Source organism: Atta colombica, unplaced genomic scaffold (genome assembly GCF_001594045.1).
Source record: "Atta colombica isolate Treedump-2 unplaced genomic scaffold, Acol1.0 scaffold281, whole genome shotgun sequence".
In the NCBI taxonomy this organism is placed as follows: Eukaryota; Metazoa; Arthropoda; class Insecta; order Hymenoptera; family Formicidae; genus Atta; species Atta colombica.
The window spans coordinates 340322-352382 of record NW_017259383.1 but is presented as its reverse complement, the minus strand read 5'-3'; the positions used below and the strand labels follow the sequence as shown (position 1 = coordinate 352382).

Sequence of the window (12061 nt, the reverse complement as noted above, 5' to 3'; positions counted from 1 at the left end):
TTACTATTATTATTATCATTATTATTATTATTAAAATAATTTTTATAACACGATTTATGATCTAGATAATAAACTTTGTTCTTTTTTTAAATTAGATTCTAAAATTGTTTTTTCTAAAATTAAATTTATTCTTTTATTGAGAAAGAAAAACTGTCAAGAATCGTTCGCAATGAAACTTTTTAAATTAGACATAGTAATATTTGCGCTATGATATTTTATATCACAGAATAATTGGATCATACTTTGACAGTCCGGTCGCGCAGAAAGAGAGAAAGTACCAGAAATTCTTAAAATACCTTTTGTCCGAGTCTCCATAGTTATATTCCATTGAATTTTGAGATTGTTACTGCCTCCATTATATTTGAATCGGACGGCGGAACGTAATAAATGCGGACGATAAGGACAATTTCCGGTAAACTTTGGCGACGGCGACTTTCGTGCCAAGGATTTCCCGTTCTTAGACAGCACCAAACTTACAAACAATAGGATATATAAGAGAAGAAAAGATGGTTTATATATTTTAATGCGTACTCTGTTTGTTACTCTGTTAACTTTTGTCACTAGAAGTCGTTCAGCTAACACCTAACAACAAGAGTTTCTATACAATTTAAAAGTTACAAGACCGGGAGATTCTGTCTTTCTTTTAAAAATAAAACTTTCCCAATCGATTATTTACAAACCAATTTAATGGTTTCTCTTCTTGATACACTTCCTGTTCGCGCGGTTGACACATAGACTTCAGCGCTGTGTCGATCGTCTTCGTGCTTCTCGCGTTATCTTTTCGCTTCAACGAATCGTAGTTTTGCGGCTTTATTTCAGAGGAGATGATCAATTGACGAACACGACGCGAGTAGGGATCACAGGAAATGGTGACGGCTCGCACGATTACAGGCTGACGGGTCTACGAAAATATACCCAATATAGCATAGTAGTAAAGGCGTTCAATAGCAAAGGAGATGGCCCAGGTTCCGATCCCGTAACGGCGCACACATTCGAGGACGGTGAGTGGAAAGTTTTCATTTATCGTGGGATTTTGTATTAATAAAAATATCTGGCACGTTAAACAAAGCAATTACGGTGTGCCGCTTTGAGGTAGTCCCTTTGCATTTTGATTGCGAGCTAAATGTAATTGAGAAATGCAAATGATGAGATCAAGTTTCATATCACAAATTAATATCATAATTTAAAGTTTGTCACATATACCATATTGGTGCACAAACATTCAATACGATATATAATGCATAACATTCAACAATGGCAATCATTTGCGTAACGATATTGGGTTATGGAACGAGCTTTTATGCAACTCAAACTAAATTGCTACAAAAGTCTACAATAATAATTTTGGTTGAATTTTTTGTTTTATGATCACCTAAATTCTGCCAGATTGAATTCTGTTTTAGCCTAAATCACAATTGCAATCGAGATTCTTTTTTCATATAATTTTCTTTTCTTGATTGATTAAGTTTTAAATATATTTAGCTATCCACAAAATTGGCCAAATTTGTGTTTGCCTATATAAAAATAACTAATTACAAAAAGAGATAGATACATAAAAATAAATTTTCATAATTATTCTAAAATTAACTGTATCCGTTATATTAATTAATTTGTAATGCAGAAATGTAAACTGTAAATCATTCTAAGCCGCGAAACAAGAATTAAAATAAAATAAATAATAATATTAATTAATTTATATAAATGATTTTATATATTATTAGAAAAACACAAATAACATTTCTGATATAATATAATCTTGTAAAGAATTTTTTTATAATTTTCGAAACACTTGGCCAATTTCGTGAGTCACTGCGAGTTCTACGAATCTGCGGGCGATAACCAATAACATAAACTCGAAACCACATTTTTCGACACGTCAAAGGAGTAATACGCTACAGCGATTTACGGTACCGATTTGACATAGTTCCAAGTGCGCCACCGCAGAATGTAGCTTGCGCCGCACTGAATGGTCAGAACATCCAGGTGACCTGGAAACCACCGCCTTCTGACAAAGTTCACGGGGTCGTGCTGGGATACAAGCTGTTGTATGAAGCCGCCTCGGACTCGCAGACCAGCAGAGAAACGAAAGTCAGTCATGCTCTCAGCACGGTTCTGCATTCTCTCAGCCCGTATACCAACTACACAGTGCAGGTACTCGCATATACCAGGGCCGGAGACGGTGTCGCGAGCAGTCCTGTGTCTTGCACCACCGGCGAAACCGGTAAATAGCGCTTAGATTACTTTTTGATATTGTTATTCAATTTATAGCTTATTTTCGATTTTCGTGTTTATTTGAGAGAGCATATTTATAGCACATTTAATACGTTTAAGAAGTTCAAGACAAAGTTGGAATAGGTAAATCAATAATTTATGAGGCTCTTTTATAAATACATTTTATGTTTAATGTAAATGTACGTAATGCTCGATCTATTCTATTTTAGAAATTTAAAAATTATAATTTCGATTAAATATAATACATAATCTCTTAAAGTTATTTCTAAGGTTCAAGCTGCAATTATGCATATTGAAAAAAAAGAGTTTGATAATAATTACTAAATAATTCCAATCAAATGTTTGGTTAACATAACCAAAAATAATTTTACTTTTGTTAATATGTTACCAAGTATTTTCAGATAGTTAATCATATTATTATGTTTGCATGTGATAACACTTATTAAATATTTAGAAAAGTACCGGTAAAATTAATTTTGGTTATATTATTTGATTGACAAACTCGCGTACGGCAGCAACAATCTTACAGAATGATTCTTACTCTCTTTTGAAGCTTTTCTTTGTATAAGTCATTGACAACCAAAAAATGGCATTCTGCCGACAGTTCCCGATGCACCAGAACGCGTAAAGGCAGTGGTCAGCGGTGAGAACGCCGTCGTGATATCTTGGTTACCGCCGCGACGGCCGAACGGGTTGCTCATTCAGTACACAGTCTATATCCGCGTGTTAGAACAGGGCCAGGAGGTGAAGATCACCAAAAGCATTCTGCCAGCGCAGAATCTGCATCACGAGGCAACCGGATTGAAGCAGCACGAAACTTACGAGGCGTGGGTGACTGCGTCGACTAAGGTTGGTCAGGGTTCCAGCACACCGGTCATCAAGCTTCAACCCAGCACCACCGGTAAGTTGCTCTTCGAGGGATTGGAGAATATTGAAAAATTCCTCGCTTTTACCGCTTTTAAAATTCTATCATGTTGGATGCTCTGTGAACGTATCGATATAACTTTTCATTTTTGTCGAGTTCCGAGAACACTATACAACTGCTGAAACGCGCATCGAATATTATATGGGGGGAAGGGAGGGGGTATATAGCTTTATAGGAAGGTCCATATTCCATAAAGGAAAATGCTCTTTGACGTATAGCATGCTTCACGATCGATAGCGAACGTAAGCACGATGCTTATGACTTTTCGATAATACCCACATTTGCGGGGGAGATATAACGGAGCACAAATGGCATGAATAGAAACTCGTAACGAGGGTCCTTTAATTAGTTCCAGCTGCTATAATATCATACGGTATGCCCATCGTGGTACCGTGGCGAGTAGACGTTAATATGGCTTGCCTCGTCGTCGGCGATCCTCGGCCGAGCGTCGAGTGGCGACGTGCTGACATGAAACTGCAACAAAAGTAAGTGCGACTGAAACGCATAGCGTAAACATGGTGGTGGAATGTATGTTTCACGGGACGAGTTTTCCAGATCCGACGTGGGGCCAGACAATACCTTAACTTTGAGAAACGTGCAGAGAAGTCATGAAGACAATTATTCCTGTCACGCGAAGAATTCGCTTGGCACGGACGAAATTACATACACGCTGCATATACAGGGTAGGTCGGCGCAAGTGAAATTATTAAGACCGCCGCTAGTCAACTCTCAAATGTGATAAGCGCGTTCATTGTGTGTACGAAATTTTAATCCACTGTGGAAGTAACGTCTTCACCTCGCGAGGATAATTCGATTTAAAGTTACGTTAGAATCTTTCTAAAGCGGCGTCTACAATAAGATGTAAAACTTGAGCTTTAAATCTTAAACTGTAAGAAATTTATCAGTCATAATCGATTTTCCTCACATTCAACTGTGATTGGTTCATTTCTTACGAGAGATGTAAAGCTTTAAATTTTACGCATGATATCTCATTGTAGACGCCGTTTATAAAGGAAACGTTATAACAACTTCCTAACAGAAATGTAGCTTTAGAGACTTTAGAAGTATTATAACTTAATAAATATTACAATTATAATTTCGATTAAACATATTACGTAATCTTGATTGAAGGTACTCATGCTAAAACTCAAACTGCGCGCACAAGTTCGCGTGCGAGAGGGAGTCTTATAGGATAACTCCTACGAATTCTTATTCATGCGCGAGAGAGGCAAAAGCGAGAGACGTATCTCTCACTCGAAGAGCGAATGTCGGATGGTGTTTCGCCGACTCTCGAGCGGTGCGCGAGCTAAGTTCTAATTGGTAAACTTTATGCATAGTGCCGCCGACGTCGCCGACTCTGTTGGCGACCGGCACGACGACCGACGCTATCCAGCTACAATGGAAGCAGGGCGACAACGGTGGCGCGCCTATTAAGGGATTTCTCCTAGCTTATCGTCGGGAATTCGCCGAATGGGAAGAGGTCATGCTAGATCGACGAGAGAGCACGCATCTCCTCGAGGGTTTGCAATGCGGCACGCGATACCAGTTCACGCTGGCGGCGTTCAACAGGATCGGGAGCGGCAGCGCGAGTGACATACAGACGGCGAAGACCAACGGTTCGAAACCGGTCCCGCCACCGAAGCACCACTTCGTTAGGCCGAATCAGACGTTTGTTATTCTAGAATTAGCGGCCTGGCAGGACGGCGGGTGCCCATTGACCTACTTTGTCGTAGAGTATAGAAGGCTGCCTGGGGATTGGCTGCTCGGTAAGAACTTCTGCAACTCTTACGGAAAGTTGATGTCATGAAATGAAGAAGAGAGGACCGATAATTATCGCGAGCGTGATGTTGATCATGCCGAATTAATTCTAAAATCGATATCTAGAAAATTTTGTGAGAAATGTTGACAGTATTCATTTCTCGTGTACACGTATTAATTCTATTTAATCGCAGTAGCATTCATACAATATAACATTAATTATTTTATATCAATATAGAAATATTGACATCTAGAAAATATTTGAAAAATGGTTTCGTGATTGTTTTAAGCACCCATCAATTATATTATATATATATATATATATATACTCGAATGTCGATAATTAATCAGATTTTATCGATAACATATTGCAGTATCTAACAACGTGCCACCGCAGTCGAAATTCCCCATCGTAGATCTGGAGAGTGGCACCAGCTATGAGCTTCGCGTGACGGCTTATAACAACGCCGGTTCCACCCAGGCTGAGTACTTGTTCAGTACGCTGTCATCGAACGGAAACAACCGTTTGCACGAGGATCATCCGCAGGAGAGCGAGAACACTCCGCTGTATCTCGACGCGCACGTTTTGGCACCCAGCGTCATCTCTGTTCTCGCTGTCATGCTGGCGATCGCCGGAGTGTGCTTTTGCCTCAAGACACGTGAGTACGAGCTTGTCGAAGTCCGCTCTATATTAATTTACGTCGCGAGCGCCCCGAGCAAGCGAATCAGCGAATACGAGCTCTTGCTGTACGGGATGCAGTTTTCCATGTTGTAAAAAAATCTGTCGGATGCCGTTTATTTTCGCGTATTCCACTTGGTACACATTGTAACGATTCCCCCGTGAATTGGAACAAGAGGGTGGGGGATGGGACAGTCTAGATGTTTTATTTTTTCGTCAACTACCCTCGATATCAGGTACAATGTCAACAACAGCAGTCCACGATATCCGCCGCGAGCGTTTGGTTTAATTAAAAACTTCATAAACGAATCACGTAGCTGGGACGTTGCTCCAGATAGACGACGATCTATTGGAACGAGAATATCTCCCTTTGCATAAATCATTCAAGAAATATGCTCACTCGTACTTATTCGAGTTACCACAATTTCTTGATATCGTCTGCAACAGTCTAAGTAAGCGGCTTTTTTCTATTCACGAGAGAATGCGCTCAATTTACACAACGATGGAATTTTATATCTTTCTCATATGCCTATTCAGAGACGGCGTTTTGTAACTTTCATGCTTTCTTAAATACTTTAGAAGCGATTTCTTTTCGCGTTATTAGATTTATTTAACAATGAGAATTTTATTTGTCGAGCATCATAATTACTTTTTCCACATACTTTTCTCGTTAGAAATCTAATAACTGGCCAATTTAACTGAAAGACAGTAATTTACTTATTTTTTAAATATTAAAAGTATTAAAGGATTTGAACAAATTTTTGCCTTTAATACTTAAAATAAACAATTAACTATTGTAAGGATTAGTGTCACATATTTTACATAATATCTATATCACGTTTTTGATAATCGTCGAATGTCTGCTACATAGATTTATATCCGTAATGTAAATTAACTTTAATCTCGATTTAATTAATTTTTTTTATCAAATTTAGAATTTACTTTTAAAATTTACATATAAAAATATTATTAGGCATCAAGTTTTAGCTTCCACCGAATTGGACTTTCTGTACTTATTTGATCTATTCTTCTAGCGACTTAGATTAACTTATTGTTTACTTTATATCTTTTTCTGAAAGTTGAAAAAAAGATAGAGAATAAATTAAACCAAGATTAAAGTTAATTTTCATGATAGAAATGGACATTATATATATAGACTGAGCACTTTTATAAAAAAAAACTGCAGGCCGTGTCCAGAAAGAGAAAGAAAATATAAGCAAACTATCTTCGTTACTCCTGTTCTTAAACCTTCTCTATTTTTTCTCTGCGACAAGGATAGCATGCCTGAGGCTGATGAAAAGGGAATATAGTTATCCTTTAATCTCACGCAAGCTCCCATAATCTATATATATATATATATATGTGTGTGTGTGTGTGTGTGTGTGTGTGTGTGTCTCTGATCTGTTAACTCGACTATGTCGTTTTCAGATCCAGAAGGATCCGGTGGCGCGAATGATCCGAGCTCGCAAACGCAAGCGGCCCTGGATAACAAGCACAACATGGAACAGAGGGAACAGTACTACGCGACCGTAAGAAAACCAGGACAACAGTCACCTTGTCGCGAGGTGAGCGCCCTGGAACGAATACCCGAGTATTCGGAAGACATTTATCCGTATGCCACCTTCAATCTGCCCGAGCAGGAAAATCTTTCGGCGAACCCCATGAGACAAGCGTTCTTCTACGAACGTAGCGAGACGATGCTGCAAGGTGCTCAAGTACGTTTATTTCTCACAACGATTTACGACGCCGCCGCAACGATCTATCTTATGATTTTTTTGACATCGCTCCCCGTAAATTGTGATGTCTTGGCTGATAAAAGATAAAAGATTTTTGAACTTATGACGCCTAGATGTCTGCCCCGGATAAAGTCACTGCGACTAAAAGTAATCTCATTAACAAAGTTATAGTGCAATGGAAGTAATTACTTTCCTTGCATTAATACTTAAAAGAACCATAAATTGTTCCGCGCTGTGTAGAGAACCTTAAATTAGAATCGCCGACATTATTTAATTACTATATGTATGTTCGAATTTAATTACAATTTGATATATATTATGAGAGGTAATATGAAGCAAATGGTTTGTTAAAAAATTAACTAGGTTACAAAAAGAAACAAAGATATTCGATAACAATGTTTGATTAATTTATCTTTGCCAATATTTTGCGATCGCAAATAAAAATAACGTGATATTATTCATCATATTTTACGAATGAATATTTTAAAGATGACATTTGCGAAAGTCGCATGTCAAATATTTCTCATATTTCTTCCGCAAAGAATTTCATACAGCGAATCGATTGCAGTGCGACGTGGACCAATACACGAAAGTACGTGGTCGAGCGCGACGCAAATCAAAATCGTTCAAATCGGAATCGGAAGAGTACGACACATTGGGCTCGGACAGCGACACGGAGGTCGGCACCAGCAGTCGTACCGAATCATCGAATCATCTGGATGACTCCGGCCCGACGTCGATAATGGCTCGCTCACCGGGACCGAATTCCGTGAATCAGCGGGAGCAACGGCTCGCCCTGGTGCAGCGACCGGTTCATCATAGTAAGTTAGTATTCAGTTTTCTGTGTCCGGGCCGCGTGTAACGCAGCCTATCACGTAAATCAAGCGCGCAACCACTAATCCATTTCCTGCGTCTTTCCAGATGTGCTGTACCACACGCACGAATCAAGTACATCAACCGAGCCGTCACCAATTTCTGAGAGAAAGACTTTCCCGAGGCTCGAAAAGCAACGGTAAGAACGTCGGTAGTGCCAGATTCGCACATTACATTGAGAGAAAAGTTTTTGAATCTGTATTATTAGCATATCATGAAATAGAATTTCATGATATGCTAATAATGATAGAAATTTTCTTACATAAATAATACTAGATGTCTCTTTTTTAAATTATACATGTAGACGCGACAGTAAGATTTATACTACATATTAATCCTGAATCAGATATATTATTCATTACATTAATTAATTTGTAAAAGCAACTTGCTCGACCTGCTCGAATAAGTTTTAATTTCTTCCGAGGATTGTTTCTTTCAGTGTATTTAAACAACCTATTTTCGCAGGAGTCGCGGCGCGATCGACGTCGCGATCGACGGTCGCATTCCCGGTATCCTGCGACCGGTGCTGAAGCTATCGGAGTCCGGAGTGCATTCGTGCTCGCGAGGAGCGTCGCCGAGTCGTCCGGTGCGTCCTGGTTCCTACGACAGACTGGAGAAGGAACCGCTGAGCACCAGGAAATCCGTCGAATCGCTCTGTCTCCTAGAGGAGCCGATGGGCACGTTCAGAATGATGAGGAGGGACGACGATTGGGGCAGCGAGCTGTCTACGTTGGAATTGAAGCCACCGAGCGGCTTCACCGACGTCCACGAAACCAGTGAGGCCGAGTGTGATATCGACATGAAGCTAAAGTTACATAGGAAACGACCGAGCGGTCTCCACTCGAACAGCTCACTCTCTAAATCGCCCAAGGATTTCACTATCACCGTCTAAGTGTTTTAATCAAATATCAAAACCAAAATGAAATTTAAAGGAAGCCAAACAAGCGAAAGATTTAAATAAGCAAAATATTGCCAAAGCATGAGTGTTATTAAGTCAAGTAAGTTACGATTTACGCCATTGAGATTCTTGCGATTACCAACGTCGCTCTACGAATCTAGATCTCTGAATGTTCGTCTTTTGGAGTGACTACTCTGTCAAAGACTTCGTTTACAAATAAAAACTTATTTTTCTAAAAAAAAAGAGAAAGAAAAAGGATAATTACACCTTAGTTTATTCCCATAATCCCATAATTAAATAATAATATAATATCATAAACAATTTATACATTTAATCGTTGTAATTATTCGTTGTAATTATTCGTTATAATTATATTATCATACTTAAACAATACTTACTTGCAAATCTTGCATCGACGAATATATTTAGTTCCAATTCAATCAAATGGAATCATCGTTCATCGTCGCCAACATTTTGTTATCGTAGGCATATTTTTTTAAAAGTTGATTAACAACAAAAAAACCGCATATAGATTTAAGTAAAAAGTATATTGATACATATAATTATATTCGGCTGCATCAAATATCGGAAAGAAATGATAAAAAAGAGCATTTCTACTTTACCCAAAATGCTGAAATTAAAAAAATGCATTTTTTTTGTTTAGTTATATAACAGTATCTCCTTTATATTCTATTCCATTGTCATATAAAAAAATTCATATTGTTATTTTATATTATTCAATTGATTAGCAATTGAAAAAATATTTCTTTTTTATGCAAAAATGAGAATAATTTTCAGAAATATCTTCACATGATTTTTATAATCACTATAGTTGATTATCATCAAATCTTCATGTGATTAATGAAATGAGAATTTTTAATTAAATTAGTACTGTCAGTAATAATTTACTTCAACATAAAAGCTAATAAAAAAAAAATGATTGCACAATAATTATTAAGAGATCGAATGGTAAAAGTAAGATACTAATAATAATGAGTGCATCGTAGTGAATTTAATTATTACGTTTGCATTTTAAGCCTCGTATCTACGATTCTAGAAATCGGACCGAGACCTCGAATGAAGAAAGAATTGACCAATCGCAATAATCATGTGATTTGTTAATTTTTTCTCTGTCCGAGATCTCGAACCGATTTCTAGCATCGTGAACATCGGACTTTAGGAAGCAACTAAATTCAGATCGATGCTTATGAAGGCCTATATACTCGCTGGTGAGAGTGAAGCTGATTTGACCATTTGCAAATTTCTCGCAAACTATTTATTAGACGTATATGTTCTTAAGCACGGACAATTCTTCTCGAATGAAGCGTACAGTTAAAAAAACGAGTAATACTATCGCACATAATGACTGATATCGCAATCATTATATCCGTTTAAACCTCTCTAAAATTTCTCTGTCTTTTGTTTTTTTTTTCCTTATGTTTTCGTTGAGATACGTACTGTATGTCGAGTAATAGAGTTTAATGGAGACCGCATTAGACCAGCATTTGTATTCTTCGCGGCTCATTGACGCGTGTCGTTTACCGCTCAATGATTTATAATTAACGATGAGCCACATGTCGCGACAAGGATTACTCGCGTGACGTCGTAGGAACAGAGAAACAAAGCATTTTGATTTTTATATTCGTGCTTCGCGTTTTAACATGTCACGCGGCTCGTCCTCTTTTTCTCGGCGCGAATGATCTCTTTCACTTCCGAGCGACGGTCAGAGAATCGATTTGTTAAAAATTCTATCGAAGGCAGTGCGGTCGCTATGCTCGGAGATTTAACTCTTTCGCTACTGGTATAAGATCACCGGTTTCTTCATGCAGTAATGCACCAGTGATTGCAGCCCATTTAGAACTGATGCCTGCAAATGCATTATTTTCATGCATTTTAGGAGATAATAATATAGTCGTTTTTTCATTTATATACAAACGAAAATACATTTCGGATTAATTATTATAATTGCATGATATTTGCATTCTCGTGCATTTTCAGAAGATAATAAATACTTACAGATCTTCTCTCCTTATTTATACAGACAGAAATACATCGATTAATAATTGCTTGATTTATCTTGCGTCCACTTGTGTGATTGCAGTATTTGATTGCTAAATCACTAAATTTGATAACTTTTACATTTCCAGCGTAGAAGGAAAGTTTTTATTAAATTTTAATTTATTCTAAAAATCGAATACGTCGAAACAAAAAAAAAATACGCCATCAAAATTTTCTATTTAGATGCCATAGCGAAAGAGTTAAGGAAAAGGAGTATGAGAAAGGAAGGAATGTTCTCGTAGGTACTTGTTTGGCAGTCTTGACTGTCATTTTACGTATTGGCTTCACATAATTTTTCTCGTCGTACTCGTCGAATATTAATTGGGCATGGCGCGGATTCGTGATACCCGATTGTTTTTCGGGACCCTCCCCTAAAACTTTCTTACTGCTACAATTTTCATACGTTAGCCGACCTCGGTGTATCAGCAGTATTGATCGTGAATGCACGTTAAACATCGTGAATATACGTATAAACAGCTTTTCCCTCTTTTTACAATTACCGTAGGCCGTAGTGCTTACGTTTGGGTTGTGGGGAGAGAATTAGCCCCCGTCGTATGTTCTCTGCGCGGCGATTTGTTACAACCCAGATAGCAATTCAAGAAAAACCAACAAAAAATTTAAATGACTTTATTTCTCAATATACCAAATTTTGTAGCCAAAAATTATCATTTTGACTTTCATGACATCAATAAGTCATAAAGTCATTTTAATTTTCTCTTGACTTGGCATATTCCTTGAGAAATTGACATTATTTGTCGTCATTTTGACATCATAATGACGACAAATAATGTCAGCTTGCTATCTGGGATATAATAGTTATAAAATTATAAATCGTGGCAAAACTTATGTACGAAACAATCGAATGTGCTCGAATGTGATTTTTCACGGTTGTCTATTGAAGT

At 37.7% G+C, this 12061-nt stretch overlaps 1 protein-coding gene across 1 annotated transcript in view; it reads left to right on the top strand.

Annotated features, from left to right (window-relative positions):
* LOC108689885 (Down syndrome cell adhesion molecule-like protein Dscam2) overlaps nucleotides 1-9289 on the top strand; it is a 93370-nt gene extending 84081 nt beyond the window's left edge. The window contains exons 19-29 of the mRNA XM_018196840.1: nucleotides 820-1001; nucleotides 1925-2221; nucleotides 2837-3133; nucleotides 3507-3642; nucleotides 3713-3840; nucleotides 4495-4923; nucleotides 5290-5574; nucleotides 7023-7309; nucleotides 7899-8151; nucleotides 8252-8342; nucleotides 8669-9289. Of these exons, the coding sequence (XP_018052329.1) occupies nucleotides 820-1001; nucleotides 1925-2221; nucleotides 2837-3133; nucleotides 3507-3642; nucleotides 3713-3840; nucleotides 4495-4923; nucleotides 5290-5574; nucleotides 7023-7309; nucleotides 7899-8151; nucleotides 8252-8342; nucleotides 8669-9095 (2812 nt within the window). The 3' untranslated portion in view covers nucleotides 9096-9289. The remainder of the gene's footprint in view (nucleotides 1-819; nucleotides 1002-1924; nucleotides 2222-2836; nucleotides 3134-3506; nucleotides 3643-3712; nucleotides 3841-4494; nucleotides 4924-5289; nucleotides 5575-7022; nucleotides 7310-7898; nucleotides 8152-8251; nucleotides 8343-8668) is intronic.
* Nucleotides 9290-12061: the final 2772 nt, after the last annotated feature.